Genomic DNA, 15,290 nt, shown 5'->3' with positions numbered 1-15,290 from the left:
CACTTCTTGTGTAAAAGATGAGGCCATTGTGGTAATTTCGCTTCAGGATGACTCTAACCAGGCACAGCATCTATTCTGGGGACAGTAGCATGTGACCCACCTCTCAAATAATGGAGCTCCATGTCTCATGTCTGGCACCAACAGTCACTGGAAAAGAAAAACCAATTCTTTTTAACTTTTACACTTGTTTATTAAATAAATTTAGAAATATGAATAAGGAAAGCATGGATCCAAAAGAGCCATTAGGCTAAAGGCATCTCATTTGTTCACAGTTCACTCTTGGTGCCCTGCGCTTGTAAAACATCTCTCCATCTCCCTTCCAGAAAAGAAGAAAAAGGAGCCATTTTTCCAAAAGTTTGAGGCCTTAAATATTTTGGTCACATCTTCTTTTCTTGGTGAGAAAGGAAAAAGGAACGGAGGTTGGGGGAGGAGAAAATGTCTTCTTGGTGGTACTTGAGTTTTGTTTCTTGATTATTCTAAAGCATACAGGTCAAGATTTTGTTGTTTTCTTTGCTTTTTATTTTTCCTTTTTCTTGAAGATTCAAGGAAGCCCATTTGAAAATATAGGGAAAATTGCATCTTTAAGTAGAATAAGTGAAGGAAAATGCGGTTCTTCAGTCTTTAATGGGACTGTTACAAACTATTGGTCAGATCTGGACCTTTCAGAGGCCTAAACACAGAAAAGAAGGGCACCCACTTGGAGTCTGTGATCCATTTCACTTTTTCGCAAAAGAAATCAATTATTCGGTATCAGTTGAAGGGGAGACGGTTTCAAAGATAAAGTTTTTTTAAGCTTCTGTTTTGGTCCTGATATCTGCATAGTTCAGTTGGTGCTAAAACAAGTTTGGGTTTTTTTTCTACATTGGAGTCATATTGCTTTATTCAAATTTGTAAACCTGTCCGATTTTTTGGTTTTCTCCAAAACTGAGAGAGTATTACTATTTGATGAGTTGAAGAGGATAGGAACTCAAAGATGAGATATTTGGGCTTCGTTCCAATTGCCATTATGCTGTCAGTTCTGGTCAGTATTGGACAGGCCAAGATCAATCCTCTTCTGATAGCCTGTGGCGGTAATTCGAGCATCGTCGTTGCGGGAAGAACATGGATTTCAGATTCATCGACGGAGAATTTTACAGTAAGCTCTTCAGGTATTGCTGCTTCGACGCTTTCTGTTGGTGATAATTCAAGCTACGTAGATCTGTACAAAACTGCTAGAATTTTCACCGTTCCTGCAAATTACACTGTTGCTGTTGTTGCTGGGAATTACTTCCTTAGGCTTCATTTTGCCCCATTTACATTCGCAAACTTCAGTGCGAACGAGTCTTTTTTCGATGTTACAGCAAACAATATCAAGTTGGTTTCTGGTTTTAGTGCTCTTAATGAAATCAACAGGAAGAATTCATACTTGCAGAATGAGGATAAGAGTTCAAACGTCTCTTCTTTGGTTAAGGAATACTTTTTGAATGTGGGTACTCCAGAATTATCTGTGGCTTTTGTTCCACGCAGTGGATCATTTGTGTTTGTGAATGCAATTGAAATCATTCTGATCACGAGTCAACTCTTTTCTGAATCCGTTATTAAAGTAGGGAGTGACACCACGAAGAACAATTTATTGGATTTGAATACATTGAATCTAGAGACCATGTATAGGTTGAATGTAGGAGGCCCTGAGATCCAACCCGCACAAGATCCTGATCTCATGCGAGATTGGAAAACAGATTCAGATTACATGTTTTTTGCTAATGCTGCCTCTCCGGTGGTTAACTCTTCAAATATTAGCTACTCGAATCCTAATGATTCGATCGTAGCACCTCTGCTAGTCTATGAGACAGCGCGAACGATGTCCAACAATCAAGTTGCACAGAAGAGGTTCAACGTGTCATGGAAATTCCCGGTGGATACAGATTTTGATTACTTGATCAGATTACATTTCTGCGAATTTAGCTATAACATGACTCGCCAGAGGATTTTCAGAATCTATATAGACAACAGGACTGCCTCTAATAATTTTGATGTGATTGCTCGAGCTGGTGGGGACAATAAAGCTTACCATGAGGACTATCTTGATTCAGTATCACAGAAAACAAGCATGATATGGGTTCAACTTGGCCCTGAAGCAACAGCAGGAGCCTTGGCAACTGATGCGATTCTTAATGGTTTAGAAATGTTTAAAATCAGCCGAAATGGGAATCTAGCAGGGCAGGCTGATAATATTGACACAGCTGGTGAAGGGCCAGAAGATAAGGGCTCGAAGAGTAAGATCTTGTGGGTAGCCACCGGATCAGGAATTGCAGCCATCACCATCTTATCAGCCTTCTCTACAATGTTCTTCTGTGTGTATAATCGCAAAAAGGATGAACCAGTCAAAAAGCCATCTCCTAATTGGCGGCCTCTTGTCCATTATAATCCCATTAGCAGCATTGTAGATGTGAAACAGTCAAGGGGTCCAGCAAATTCAATTGCATCAAATAGTTTGTTGAGGACAGGAAAAAGATTCTCTATCTTAGAGATCAGAACTGCAACTCGGAATTTTGATGAGTCACTTGTAATCGGGGTTGGTGGGTTTGGTAAGGTTTATAAAGGAGAGGTTGATGATGGAGTTCCTGTAGCAATCAAAAGAGCTAATTCCCAATCTGAACAGGGCTTGAATGAGTTTGAAACAGAGATTGAGATGTTATCCAAACTCAGGCACAGGCACCTTGTTGCAATAATTGGATTTTGTGATGACGAGAATGAGATGATTTTGGTTTATGAATATATGGCAAATGGGACTCTGAGAAATCATTTGTTTGGGAGTGACCTTCCTGCCTTATCATGGAAGCAAAGAATTGATATCTGCATCGGTGCTGCTCGTGGACTCCACTACCTTCACACTGGTTTAGAGAGGGGTATAATTCATAGGGATGTCAAGACAACAAATATACTCCTGGACGAGAACTTTGTGGCAAAAGTTGCAGATTTTGGGCTTTCGAAAACAGGTCCTTCATTGGAACATACTCATGTCAGCACAGCAGTTAAAGGTAGTTTTGGGTATCTTGATCCTGAGTATTACCGGCGACAACAGTTGACTGAAAAATCAGATGTGTATTCCTTTGGTGTGGTACTCTTCGAGGTGGTTTGTGCCCGGCCAGTTATAAATCCAACTTTGCCAAAAGAGCAGATCAATCTTGCTGAATGGGCAGTTCAGTGGCAAAGACGAGGGCTTCTGGAACAGATTGTAGATCCTTGTCTAAAAGGTAAGTTCATGCCAGAGTCCTTAAAGAAGTTTGGAGAAATTGCTGAGAAATGCCTCACTGATGAGGGGAAGAAAAGGCCCACAATGGGTGAAGTTTTATGCAATTTGGAGAATGTTTCAGTACTAGAGCGTGCTGCTGATGCAGATCCAAACCCCACAATCCCTGCAGAAGCTCACTGCAAGGTAGATGAAGTAGAAAATGAAGCCTAGAATCTGCATGTATGTTATTATTTCCTTTTGAATTCCTTCTTCAATGTCTATTTTTGCTCGTGCAATTCCTAACTAAGAATATACGGGGGTTGACCACGTCTGGTTGTTTTGGTATTTGAAGATTCTATTGTTCAAAGGCAGGATGACATGTATTTTCTCATTTGTTTTGGATAAATATCAATATAATTCATTATTTTGTGACTGCAATACTAGTTTGTGAAATAATAAATCTGTATCTACTATAAAGACCTCTTTGTTAATAATCAAATGACAAACTAAGCTATGATCTTATACATGTATCAATCATCTTTCTCTTTCCTTATCTTTTTATTGTACTTATTGTCCAAGCTTACAGAATTTGGTCTTGGGTCTTCTAAGATATTCTACATAATGTTTTAACTTTTAGCTTTCTTTTGGTTATCAATGTCATGTCCTAGATGGTTGTTTGATGTTAGAATCTCTGTTTTGATACGGAGGACATGCATCTTGCCAAACAAATAGTTGGTTATTTGGTTAAATTCTTGATACATTGGCAGTTTTAATTCTTGGATTCTGTATTCAGATTGGTTTTCCTTGTAAAATGACTTGCTGTAGATTGAGTTCATGAAAATGTAAGTTGTTTTATAGAACTTCTGAAATTTGAATACCTTTCATCATTTCATGGAATATGGAAATATGGTCTGTGTATCTTTATTGGCAATGCCAACTTATCCTTCACCGTGAAGAACTAATCTTTAACTGGAAGATAACATTTTTACCTTTTTTTTTTGTCTGCTCTTCTTTTCATTAGCTTTGTGTAATTTTGAATCCTTCAACTCCAAATTCAATTTTGCATGTTTCCTTCACTTCATTTTATTGAATTGTGTTTGATCAGTTATACTGTTGTCTGCTATGAATTACAGCCACATTATAGGTTAAATCTTCATCTCAATATTTGATTCATTTCTTACAGAGTTGTGTAATCCTTATGTACATTTGCTTTCATCAATTACATGATTTTCAAGTTTTGTGTTCTGCACTCTGTAATAGCTACTTTGAAGTTTGTGTTTTTTTTTCTGAATAAACTTATTGGTATAATGATTCTTGAACTCTATTTTAATTTGTTTTGCCCTCTCTCTCTCTCTCTCTCTCTCTCTCTCTCTCTCTCTCTCTCTCTCTCTCTTGAGTATGCTTAATCTGAACTTAACAGAAAGTATGTAAGATGTATTTTTAGAGTGATAAAAAAAATCAATGGCTCATATTTCTCATATTGAATTAAAACTTGACGGAATAAAAAATCAAATTTTCTTGTTAAACTGATTAAATCCAATTTAATCAATGACAAACACATCTACAAGTTTGAATCAATCAAAACACACGACTGATTTTTAGAAGTATTTAACATTGTTTAGAGCTGCTAATTCTCTCGCTCTCTCATGTCTTTTGCTCGTGATGACTTTTGGGCCATTTGAGCTTTCTTACATTGCATTCTGACTTTCTAGTTCCTGGTTTTTCCCTGCTTCATTGGCCATTTTTTATTGGTTGATTGGTATGCACAGTTCAAAATGTTGCATTTAATGTTAGTCTGTCGTTTGCTTCAATAACAAAATCTCTTGGATGTATTCTTTGATAAATCTGGACGTGTTGAAATTTTCTTTAGAACTGGGTGCTGTTACTCCTTGATGTTGCCTGCGATCATCCGTGCAGCCACAATCTTCTGTGTCCTTTCTTCTAGGTCGTAGTTTGGGCATACTGAAAGAAACACTACTCCTTTTCCCTTTTTCAGTAAAAAAGTGGTATGGTTTAGACATGCATATATATATACTCGAGAACTGAACATATTAGGCCCCATTTATCGTTGTGCCCTGTTCTGCCCCATAGGTTTTAAGTATCTTATGATAGATCCGAACCATTAGATGTGTTTAGCATGCTCGATGTAGTGGGAATCAACTCTTGAATCATATTTTTCGATGAAAAAACATGTTTTTATGAGCCAGGAAAAACTGGTACCTTCATAACCATTGATTTTGGATCACCGAAAAAAACTGTATACAGGTCAGATTCCGGAGATCCAAAAGTTGGTTCCCACTAAACAAAACCTACAGATCACATCTACGGTGTTAGACTTGAGAAAAAATACCTAAAACTACGATTTTTGAAGGAGCCTAACGAAAAGGGGGGGGGGGGGAAGGAGCGCGTTACTCTCTCTCTCTCTCTCTATATATATATATATATATGTGTGTGTGTGTGTGTGTTTTACATGCATGTATACATCATCATCATCAATGTTAATCGCCGACTCTATGTAGTTATTAGAAATCTGTTATGATCTTTTGTAGCCTGTTTAGATGCTGGTGGAAGCTACTGAAAAGGGGGGGGGGGAAGGAGCGCGTTACTCTCTCTCTCTCTCTATATATATATATATATGTGTGTGTGTGTGTGTGTGTGTGTGTGTGTGTGTGTTTTACATGCATGTATACATCATCATCATCAATGTTAATCGCCGACTCTATGTAGTTATTAGAAATCTGTTATGATCTTTTGTAGCCTGTTTAGATGCTGGTGGAAGCTACTGAACTACATTACTGAAGATGTAAGAAGTTTGTGGAGTTGGGGAGCTTCTGGTCCAACAAGTTTTAGTGTAACACAAGATCAGGGTTTCCCCTCCTATGCATTGGGCATCCGCTGCTTATGGCTTCAAATCATACCCTAAGAAGTTGTTTGCATCCCACCACTTTGACACGGAGACAAATGTGATTCTTCTGCCAACTTGATAAAATTGTCCTTTATGTGTGAATCACAATATCTTTGATGTTGATTTCTGTGTCTCAACTTGTTGATAGGAGGGCTTTGTTAAGAGTAACTTATTTGTTGTCTACTTGAAATGAGTGTCATACAATTTGATTTAATTTTTGAGTCCAGGTGGGTAATGTCAGCATGAAGTCAGCAAAATTTTTGCCAAATGAGTTTTGATGCGGGACAAAGTTGTGAGTTTCTCAAATTTCTAAGAAATTGGAGATAAAAAAGTTTAAAATTCGAGATCTTGGTTCTTTGTGCCATGAATAGACAGAAAAAATATGGGGAAAGAATCGATAGTGTTGGATGATTGGGACGGTTACTTCATGCATGTGCAGATGCAACATAGACCGACTTGGTATGAGCTACTAGGCTTAAGTACTCGTTTGTCTTTGCCAAGTGAAACATGACCAAGTTCCTGAACTCGATTTAGAATTTCCAGACTTTGAGGTTAGAGATTGATGTAATGGTAATAAATGTGTAGGATCAATTGGTTGCCCCATCTTCCTTTTTGTTCTCAGTTTATGAACATGGAAATAGTGGGATTTACCATGATGATGTTTGGACACAAGAACCTAAGTTGAAATTGTACTACCCTATACATCAAATGTTAATGCCAAATGAAACTCAAGGTTCAAATGGCTGGATATGGATCGGATCATGTTTGACCCAACAACAAATCTGACTTTTAAATACTGGGTTGTGGTTATAGATCAAGATCTAACTTAGATCCACGATAGCTTTTTGGAGCCAGTTATAGACAGAGTCCCTATGGTGCTGATCCGTTGAAAATGGTAAGATCTATTTATTTTCATGTGGCAAAGTAAAAAGGGTCGGATCCCAACCTGATCCTAACCATATTTGTTTGTCTAACTCAGCACTCAACCATATTTGTTGAGTTCAACTCAAATTTGAACATGTATTTCATGGTTCCAATAATATGTACTTCACATGAAAACTTTAGATGGACGTTGCTGTTTAGTGACCAAACAGATGAGTTGGGTTGGCGAGAACCAATTTGGGAAGGGTTCGAATTTTGATTATGCAACAAGTCGGACATCCATATCTTAATGTGGAGACTCTATGCTGAAGTGGCCTGTGATTAGGGTTGCACATAGAGCCGAGCTACCTCGGGCTCAACCCATTTAAGCTTGGCTCAAACCTGTCCGAGGGAAATAAACGAGTCAAGCATGAGGAAGGGCTTAAGCTCGGTGCACATAAACAAGCTGCACTTGAGCTGGCAATCCTGCTCAGATAAGCTCGATAAGGCCGACAAATCTAGGTTCACAGTTATATAAAGATATTAGATTTTATATATTAGGAGCCATGTATTTTTTTATTATTTTCTCTTAAATCTAACCATATTGATGTGATTTACATGCTTGGTTTTATAAGGACCAGCTCTTGAATCATTCAATTATGATTAGAGCTGGCAAACGAATCAAGAAGTTCATGAATCAGCTCGGTTCAGCTCGTCGCAAACTCGTTCATGATTGTTTCATATAGCTTGTGAGTCGATCCACGAGCAGCTCGTTTAGCTTAAACGAGTCAAGCCCGAACATTGGGTGTTCGGCTTGGGAGAGCTCGTATAGATAAAAAAAAAATGACCATATTGTCTTTGCAAAGTAACATGTTTTATGAAATACCTAACAATTTGACAAAATCCCTCACATGTCCAAAATCACTGATTCGTGACATTTTTTATGATATTTTTGCCCTTCGCACATGCGAACCTATTGAGGTTCACACGATATATAGTTACGTTATAGGAAGTTCACAACCTTTCAATAAAAAGGAAAATTCTGCGAAAATCTACAAATAAAGTATAACTTTTTGCAAATATAGTATGAGCAAGAATATAATATATCATGCAAACATCCTTTAAATAAATACTCCTCGAGGAGATTTGCTTGACTTTCACACTCTGATGAGACCTCTGCACATATAGTATGACTATTGCAAATACAATACGAACTTCGTGAATATAACATGTAAAGCTCCTTTAAGTAAATACTCGAACTGCTGACAATCACAAATACATGTGAATGTCTCTGACTTTCGCATTGTGGTGAGACCTTCACAAATACAGTATGACATTTGTAATTGCAATACGAACTTCACGAATATAACCTGTGAACCTCCATTAAGTAAATATGAAAAAATGATTTTATTGTACTACAAAAATTGACACGTTTTCTAAAATTTCCTATGATTTTTGAAATCTAGATGTCCAAATTCATATTTTTTTGCTTTAAAAGAACTCTTTACCCTTTGCACAAGTGAATTTCCTCTAGTTTGCGCGATATATAGTATGCTCTCTGGGTATCACATACTTTTACTAAAAGATAGATTCACATGTTTTTTTTGTAGATATCACGATGTTCACATTATCAATTTGTGAACTTCTTGTAAGTGAAACCTCTCAAAACTTCATAAACTAACTTTACATACATAGTATGAAGTTCAAATAACCAAATCTGCAAATTTTTTGTAACTGAAACCTTAAAACTTTATAAATTTTTTACTAAATTTGCATATATAGTACGAAGTTTGCATAACCATATAAGTGAATTTTCTGTAACTGAAACATGTCATAACTTTGTAAGTATTTCACTAAATTCACATATATAGTCTAAAGTTTGTATAATTGAATATGTGAACTTCCTAAAACTGAAACCTATCAAAACATCACAAATATTTTACTAATTCGTATATATAATACGAAGTTCACATAGAATCGTGTGAATCTCCTTTAAGTAACTGATCCTCAAATATGAGGCAATCTATGTAAATTTTTGGTGTGTAATTTTTTTTACATTGTGTGCTTGTTGAATTACATATATAGTCATTTTTGTTAATTATTTTTCTTGTTTGTTTCTAAAAAGAAGCTTAACCATTTTTTCTCTAGAACACTTAATATTTTTTCTCTCTCCTTGTGGTGATTCTCGTGAAATTTTAATTATTGTATTTCAACGATATTGTGGAATCCTTCGCATCGACTTCCCAAGTTATGTCGAAAGGTGAGTTTCATACAAACTATATATGCATATTGTTTTATTTTATTACAAACTTGTTTTTTTTTGTAGATATGAGCATTTATGATGCCTCATGCGTATTTGTACGTAATTGTGTTAATTAAATGTATGAAGTATGTATGGATGATCTTTTATTACATGCTATAAGCAGTTAATAGTGGCCTCTGAAAGAGTTAAAATACACTACCATAATATTTATCACACTATTATTTTGATTATTAATATCGATTTATCTGCTATTATTTTTATTATAAATATCGGTTTTTAAGATATCAATAAGAATTTTCATATTGATTTAAGATATTGTTTTGATTCTAAATATCAACTTTTAAGATATCAATACAAATTTCCAAATCGATTTAAGATATTATTATGAATCTTAATACCAATTTCTATGATGATTCCTGATATCGATTTAAGATATTGTTTTGATTCTTAATATTGATTTATATGCTATTGTTTTGATTCTAAATATTGAGTTATATGTTGATTTTGTATATCGATTTATAAGCTATAAACAGGAATTTTCATATCGATTTGTATGATGTTTGATCATCAAATTGTGTTATACTAAGACAATATTTTTGTAACAAAGGTAAATCGACTAAACCGTTGCCACTGAACAAATCGTTGTAATGACCGGTGTTCGTAAATAAAAATCAAACAAGCGGTTAGCGTTGTGTATAGTGAAAATGCCACTGATTTGCTTTTACAAGTTGTGTTCCTATCGCGATTTATACAATGATTGATAAATGTCTGAAACGGTGAATTCTGAAACGTAAAAGCAATATACTAGTAATGAATCTCTTGCATAAATTTTGAAAAACGACTGAAACGATTTGCACAAACGTGATTTGTACTCATGCACTGCGATTTTTATCTAGATGTGACTGACATAGACGTCGTTGTGTAAATCGTTATACCATCGCGATTTACACAATGATGTCTGTCTTTTAGACAATGAGCTTTGTCTAAGTGAATGACACTTACCATCACAATTTACATAATGACGTATCAAGGTCACGTGCTATCGCGATTTGCTTTTATGAGCTACATCTATGTCAATGATATTTTCTAATTGTTTTTACGGGCGATTGGGGTTTGGGGTTTAGGTTTTAGGTTTAAGGATTTTGGGTTTTACTTCAACGATATAAATTGAGTCAACTTCTTAAATACAAATCAGTTTCGTTCACAAAGACATATCGTCCTCGTTAGAACCTCGTAACTACAAATCCACATGATTTAAAACCACATTCATATACAAAAATATTAGTATTTAGTTACAATACATCATAATCAATGGTTTGGCTTAGATACAATACATGACCATCCTCAAGAAAGAAAATATATATCATCACCAGTATAAAACCCATGTCCAAAATAGTGATGTGCTTCTAATGAAATCCAGGTGCGGGAATGCGGACAACTATTTATGGGAGGACATTTCCATCAAAACGCATGTCTATCTTTTAGAGACTCTCATTTTTACAGAAGAGGTACTCGAAACATCTGTATCATTCATTGTCGAGTTCATTTTCTGCTGCAAAGTGATTCTATGTGCACCTGCGGATACATCCTCTCCAAGAAAATGAGCTTATTAGTAATGGCAGGCCATTGCACCATTTCCCTCTAGTTGAGGCTGATAGAGACTCTAGCAATGGTGCACCTTGAGAATATGCTTCACAAACTTCAGCTCAAGCACTGTCTCCTTGAAAAGCCAATGAGCTACATCATAAATCGCTTCTACATATTTGTCATAAATTATATTAAAGACAAATACGTAAAAGCGATTTATGATGTAGCCCATCGGCTCCTTCAAGGGGACAATGCCTCAGTTGAAGTTTGTGAAGCATATTCTCAAGAGTACACAAATGCTAGAGTCTCTATCAGCCTCAGCCCGAGGAAAATTGTGCAGTGGTCTGCCATTACTAATGAGCTCATTTTCTTGAAGAGGATGTATCCGCAGTTGTACATAGAATCATTTTGCAGCAGGAAATGAACTCGACGATGAACGATATATATGTTTCGAGTACCTCTTCTGTAAAAATGAGAGTCTCTAAAAGATAGATATGTGTTTGACAGAAATGTTGAAGAAGGAGAAGAAGACGAAGGCGGAGGAAAAAAAAGAAAAAGAAGAAGAAGTTGTGTTGCCGCAGAAAAGATAAAGATGTTAAATAGACTAGGGTTTTACACCTGGACAACGGGTCGGGTAGGGTCGGGTAGAGTTTTATATATATCTATATTAGGGTTTTATATTCTGCAGGGTTTTACGCACGTGTACACAAATCAACACGATGCTTAGACTTAGTAAAGTACAAATCAATTTAAGCAATAGTTGCAAACCATTATGAGTAACTCGTGATATTATATATGGATATCGTTCACATACACAAACAAAGACATATAGTTGACTCAGTTGCTTCATAATATATTACAAATCGATACTAGACAACACATAATATCTTACAAATCGATATACATATTGCATAATATATTATAAATCGATACGACAATTCAGGCTTACAACTTGACTCTACAAAACACATAAAATCTTTCAAATCGATGTATATATGGCAAAATATATTATAAATTATGTCATATCTTTTACAAATCGGTAAACATATCGCATAATATATTACTATACCTAAGCCAATACACTAAAACTTAAACGATGTGTATATTTGAAGGCTATATGAGACAATGATTTGTTCGTGCACTTTTATCATGATTTGTACTCATGCAAATTACATTTTTCATTCAGTTGTGGCTGACATAGACATCATTGTGTAGATCACGATAGGACAATACATGGTATAACATCTTACAAATCGATACTAGAAAACACATAATATCTTACAAATCGATATACATATCGCATAATATATTAAAAATTGATACGACAATTCAGCATAATAGCTTACAAATCGACACTACAAAACACATAATATCTTACAAATCACTATACATATCTTAGAATAACTTACAAAATATATTACAAATCGATATGAAAATTCAGCATAATAGCCTACAAATCGATATTAACAAACAAAACAATATCTCACAAATCAGTAATATGTTACTACAACCGTGATTTGCGATACATTGCATATACTGAGTGAATGAACGATTTTCACTAATTATATAAGCCCTAAGCAACAGCGATTTACCTAAGGTATCAAAATTGTAAAGATTTATGAAGTTACCACAATTTATACTTAAGTTTGCTAAATTGTACTACGATGTTTACTTATGAAGCCAAAACGTTACAACGATATGTACTTATGAAGAGTGTGATTTGAACCCTAAAACCTAAAACTTAAAACCTAAAACCTAAACCTTAAACCTAAATCCTAGACCTAAACCCTAACCCTAAACCCTTTAACCCTAAACCCTTTAACCCTAACCTAAACCCTAAAAAACCTAAACCCTAATCCTAAACCATAACCCTAAACCCTTAAGATATTGTTTTGATTACTAATATTGATTTAAGATATTATTTTAATTCTAAATATCAATTTTTTAGATATAAATACAAATTTCCAAATCGATTTAAGATATTGTTCTGAATCTTAATATCGATTTCTAGGTTGATTCTTAATATCAATTTAAGATATTGTTTTGATTCTTAATATTGATTTAAGATATTGTTTTGATTCTAAATATTGATTTTTAAGATATCAATAGGAATTTTCATATCGATTTAAGATGATGTTTTGATTCTTAATATCGATTTAAGATATTTTTTTTATTCTAAATATCGATTTCTATTATGATTTTGTATATCGATTTATAAGCTATCAACATTAATTTTCATATCGATTTGTATGATATTTGATCAACGAATTGTATTATATTATGACAATATTTTCGTAACAAAGGCAAATTTTTGTGGTCGACAAAGACGTCATTATAAAATCTTCAAGTTTTCAACTGTCGAAATGATAAAATCTACCTGCAATAACAAAACAACGCCTTAATGACACTCACGACAATATACGTTCTTCGACAATAGCATGATGACATGGAAAGGTACTCAGCACGCTATAATGACACTTGTTGGAATGTTTGTGCGTCATTGCTTTTTTTTTTTCATACTGCCTAACGAAAACAAAGAAGAAGAGAAGATTGTAAAAAGAGATGGCCGATAAATCCCCCTTTGACACCCACCAATGATCAAACCAGTCGTTCGATTTATAGTTATCTCCACGAGGTAGGAACAAACCAGAAAAAGTTTTCTATCTAACAAAAGGCAGGAACGAGAAGACGGCCATGTGTTGTAGCACATGCTAAAAACAAAGGGGGAACATGCAAATCTATATAATGGGAGTGGGAGGACATTTTCATTCAATGCATATCTATCTTACGGGAGGACATTTCCGTCAAAAGCATATCTACCTTTTTTTATATGTTATTTTATTATAAAGTCATCGTGGGCAACATTAGCATATGAATTATCACGGGTCCCAAGATATTCCTCTGCACACACCGAAACATGCGAATTTGTGTTCCGGGGAGAACACACAACACCCTCTCATATATTGTTGTTCTCCTTGTAATCTTCACCTAGAATTTCAAGATGATTCTAAAGCACTTGGTGATATGTGGGGGCTGAAGGTCAGACTTCTTTTCCCCCCTTGAAAATTAAGATACAAGTTGGATGGCCTTCCATGCCCTTTAAATTCATGAAGCATCTAAATACCCTAACAAAATAATTATTGCCCTTATATAAAATCTTTTGTTTTGGATAATCTAATGGAAAACCCCCCATCACCTACCGCACCTTGGCTGGCCTCCAGTTGGTAAAACCCTTAAGGTCCTCTTTGCCCACCCGAGAGTACACCCAGCTTCGACCTTGGGGCAAGGAACGCCACCCGTGGATTTTGAACTTGTGACGTCCAGTCAACTTGGTGACATTCACAGTGGAGCCCTTGTGAGCTTTTTTCTTGAAACTTAAGCAAACGTAAATTTTACTCTTGGCATGTGAATAAGTTAATCTTATCCATGAAAATATTTCTTAAAAAAACTTTTTTTTCTTGAAACTTAAGCAAACGTAAATTTTACTCTTGCATGTGAATAAGTTAAACTTATCCATGAAAATATTTCTTAAAAAAACATTCTTTATATAAAAAAGAAAGCATATATAAGGGTGAGAGAGAGCTTTTAATTTAAAATCAGGGCAAAAGAGAACAGATAGTCCCTCTTGTGTGTCACATCCAAATACCCTCGAACCAAAAACTGGATATAACTTTGCAGGTTCAAACCCCAGTGGTACGTTGAATAATAACTGGTGGGTCTGCCTCACCCTAGCTTGCCTTTCAAAAAAAAAAAAAAACTGAATGACACTATAAAGAAAAGAAATACCCTATTATCTTTTAATTTCCTACAAAGCAAATAAATTTCGCATTAAACTACCTAGTCTCATATGCATACACACGTGCACACACAAGCACGTGTGCAGCATTACTGACTAAAAAATCGTGTCTTAGCCCAACTCAAGATCAAGTTGAACTTGGATTGGAAACTTATCAAATTGGGTTCAAATGAGCTCACAAATAGGGTTTGAGCTGCTCTCTCAAGCAACTTCATCATAATCAACCTTGCCAAGCCGTGTAGCCTATGATCCAAGGTCCAAGCAGTGATGGAAACGGGTCGGATATAGGCTGCGATCATGCTTGATCTGGTCCAGTGGCGGATTTGTCAAGCAGATCTACATCCAGTGTGGTCATATAATAATGTTTCAAAATCCAGTTTTGGGTTAAACTTGAGTTATTTCCACAATGGTGAAATGAGTCTATCGGACCCATTTTTTTTATCTGATTAAATTGTATTTACCTGGATCCAGATTGGATTCGCAAAAAACCCGACCAAACATGCACCAGATGCGCGGAATCAGATAAGCACTACCCATATACATACAATGATATGATGGATCGGGCAAGTATTTTACTGGGTCAAATATCCGACTCGTTTGCATATGTAGGTCAAAGTGGGACCTGGTCTTTGCTCAGTAATGGTAGAGGCCGGATCAGGATCCA

General features: G+C 35.5%; 1 protein-coding gene across 1 annotated transcript; it reads left to right on the top strand.

Moving 5' to 3' along the window:
- The first annotated feature begins 287 nt into the window (after nucleotides 1-287).
- HERK2 (hercules receptor kinase 2) lies at nucleotides 288-3,652 on the top strand. Its single transcript, XM_089995367.1, has one exon. The coding sequence runs from the start codon at nucleotides 974-976 to the stop codon at nucleotides 3,443-3,445; it is 2,472 nt and encodes an 823-aa protein (XP_089851493.1). The 5' UTR covers nucleotides 288-973; the 3' UTR covers nucleotides 3,446-3,652.
- The last annotated feature ends 11,638 nt before the right edge of the window (nucleotides 3,653-15,290 follow it).

Source organism: Nuphar pumila, chromosome 2 (assembly GCF_984573655.1).
Source record: "Nuphar pumila chromosome 2, dmNupPumi1.hap1.1, whole genome shotgun sequence".
In the NCBI taxonomy this organism is placed as follows: Eukaryota; Viridiplantae; Streptophyta; class Magnoliopsida; order Nymphaeales; family Nymphaeaceae; genus Nuphar; species Nuphar pumila.
Note: the sequence above shows the minus strand (reverse complement) of the source record. Positions and strands in the feature narration are given on the sequence as shown.

Excerpts from the sequence above, each read along its gene's own strand:
- HERK2 (XM_089995367.1), top strand. The coding sequence starts at position 974 with ATGAGATATTTGGGCTTCGTTCCAATTGCCATTATGCTGTCAGTTCTG.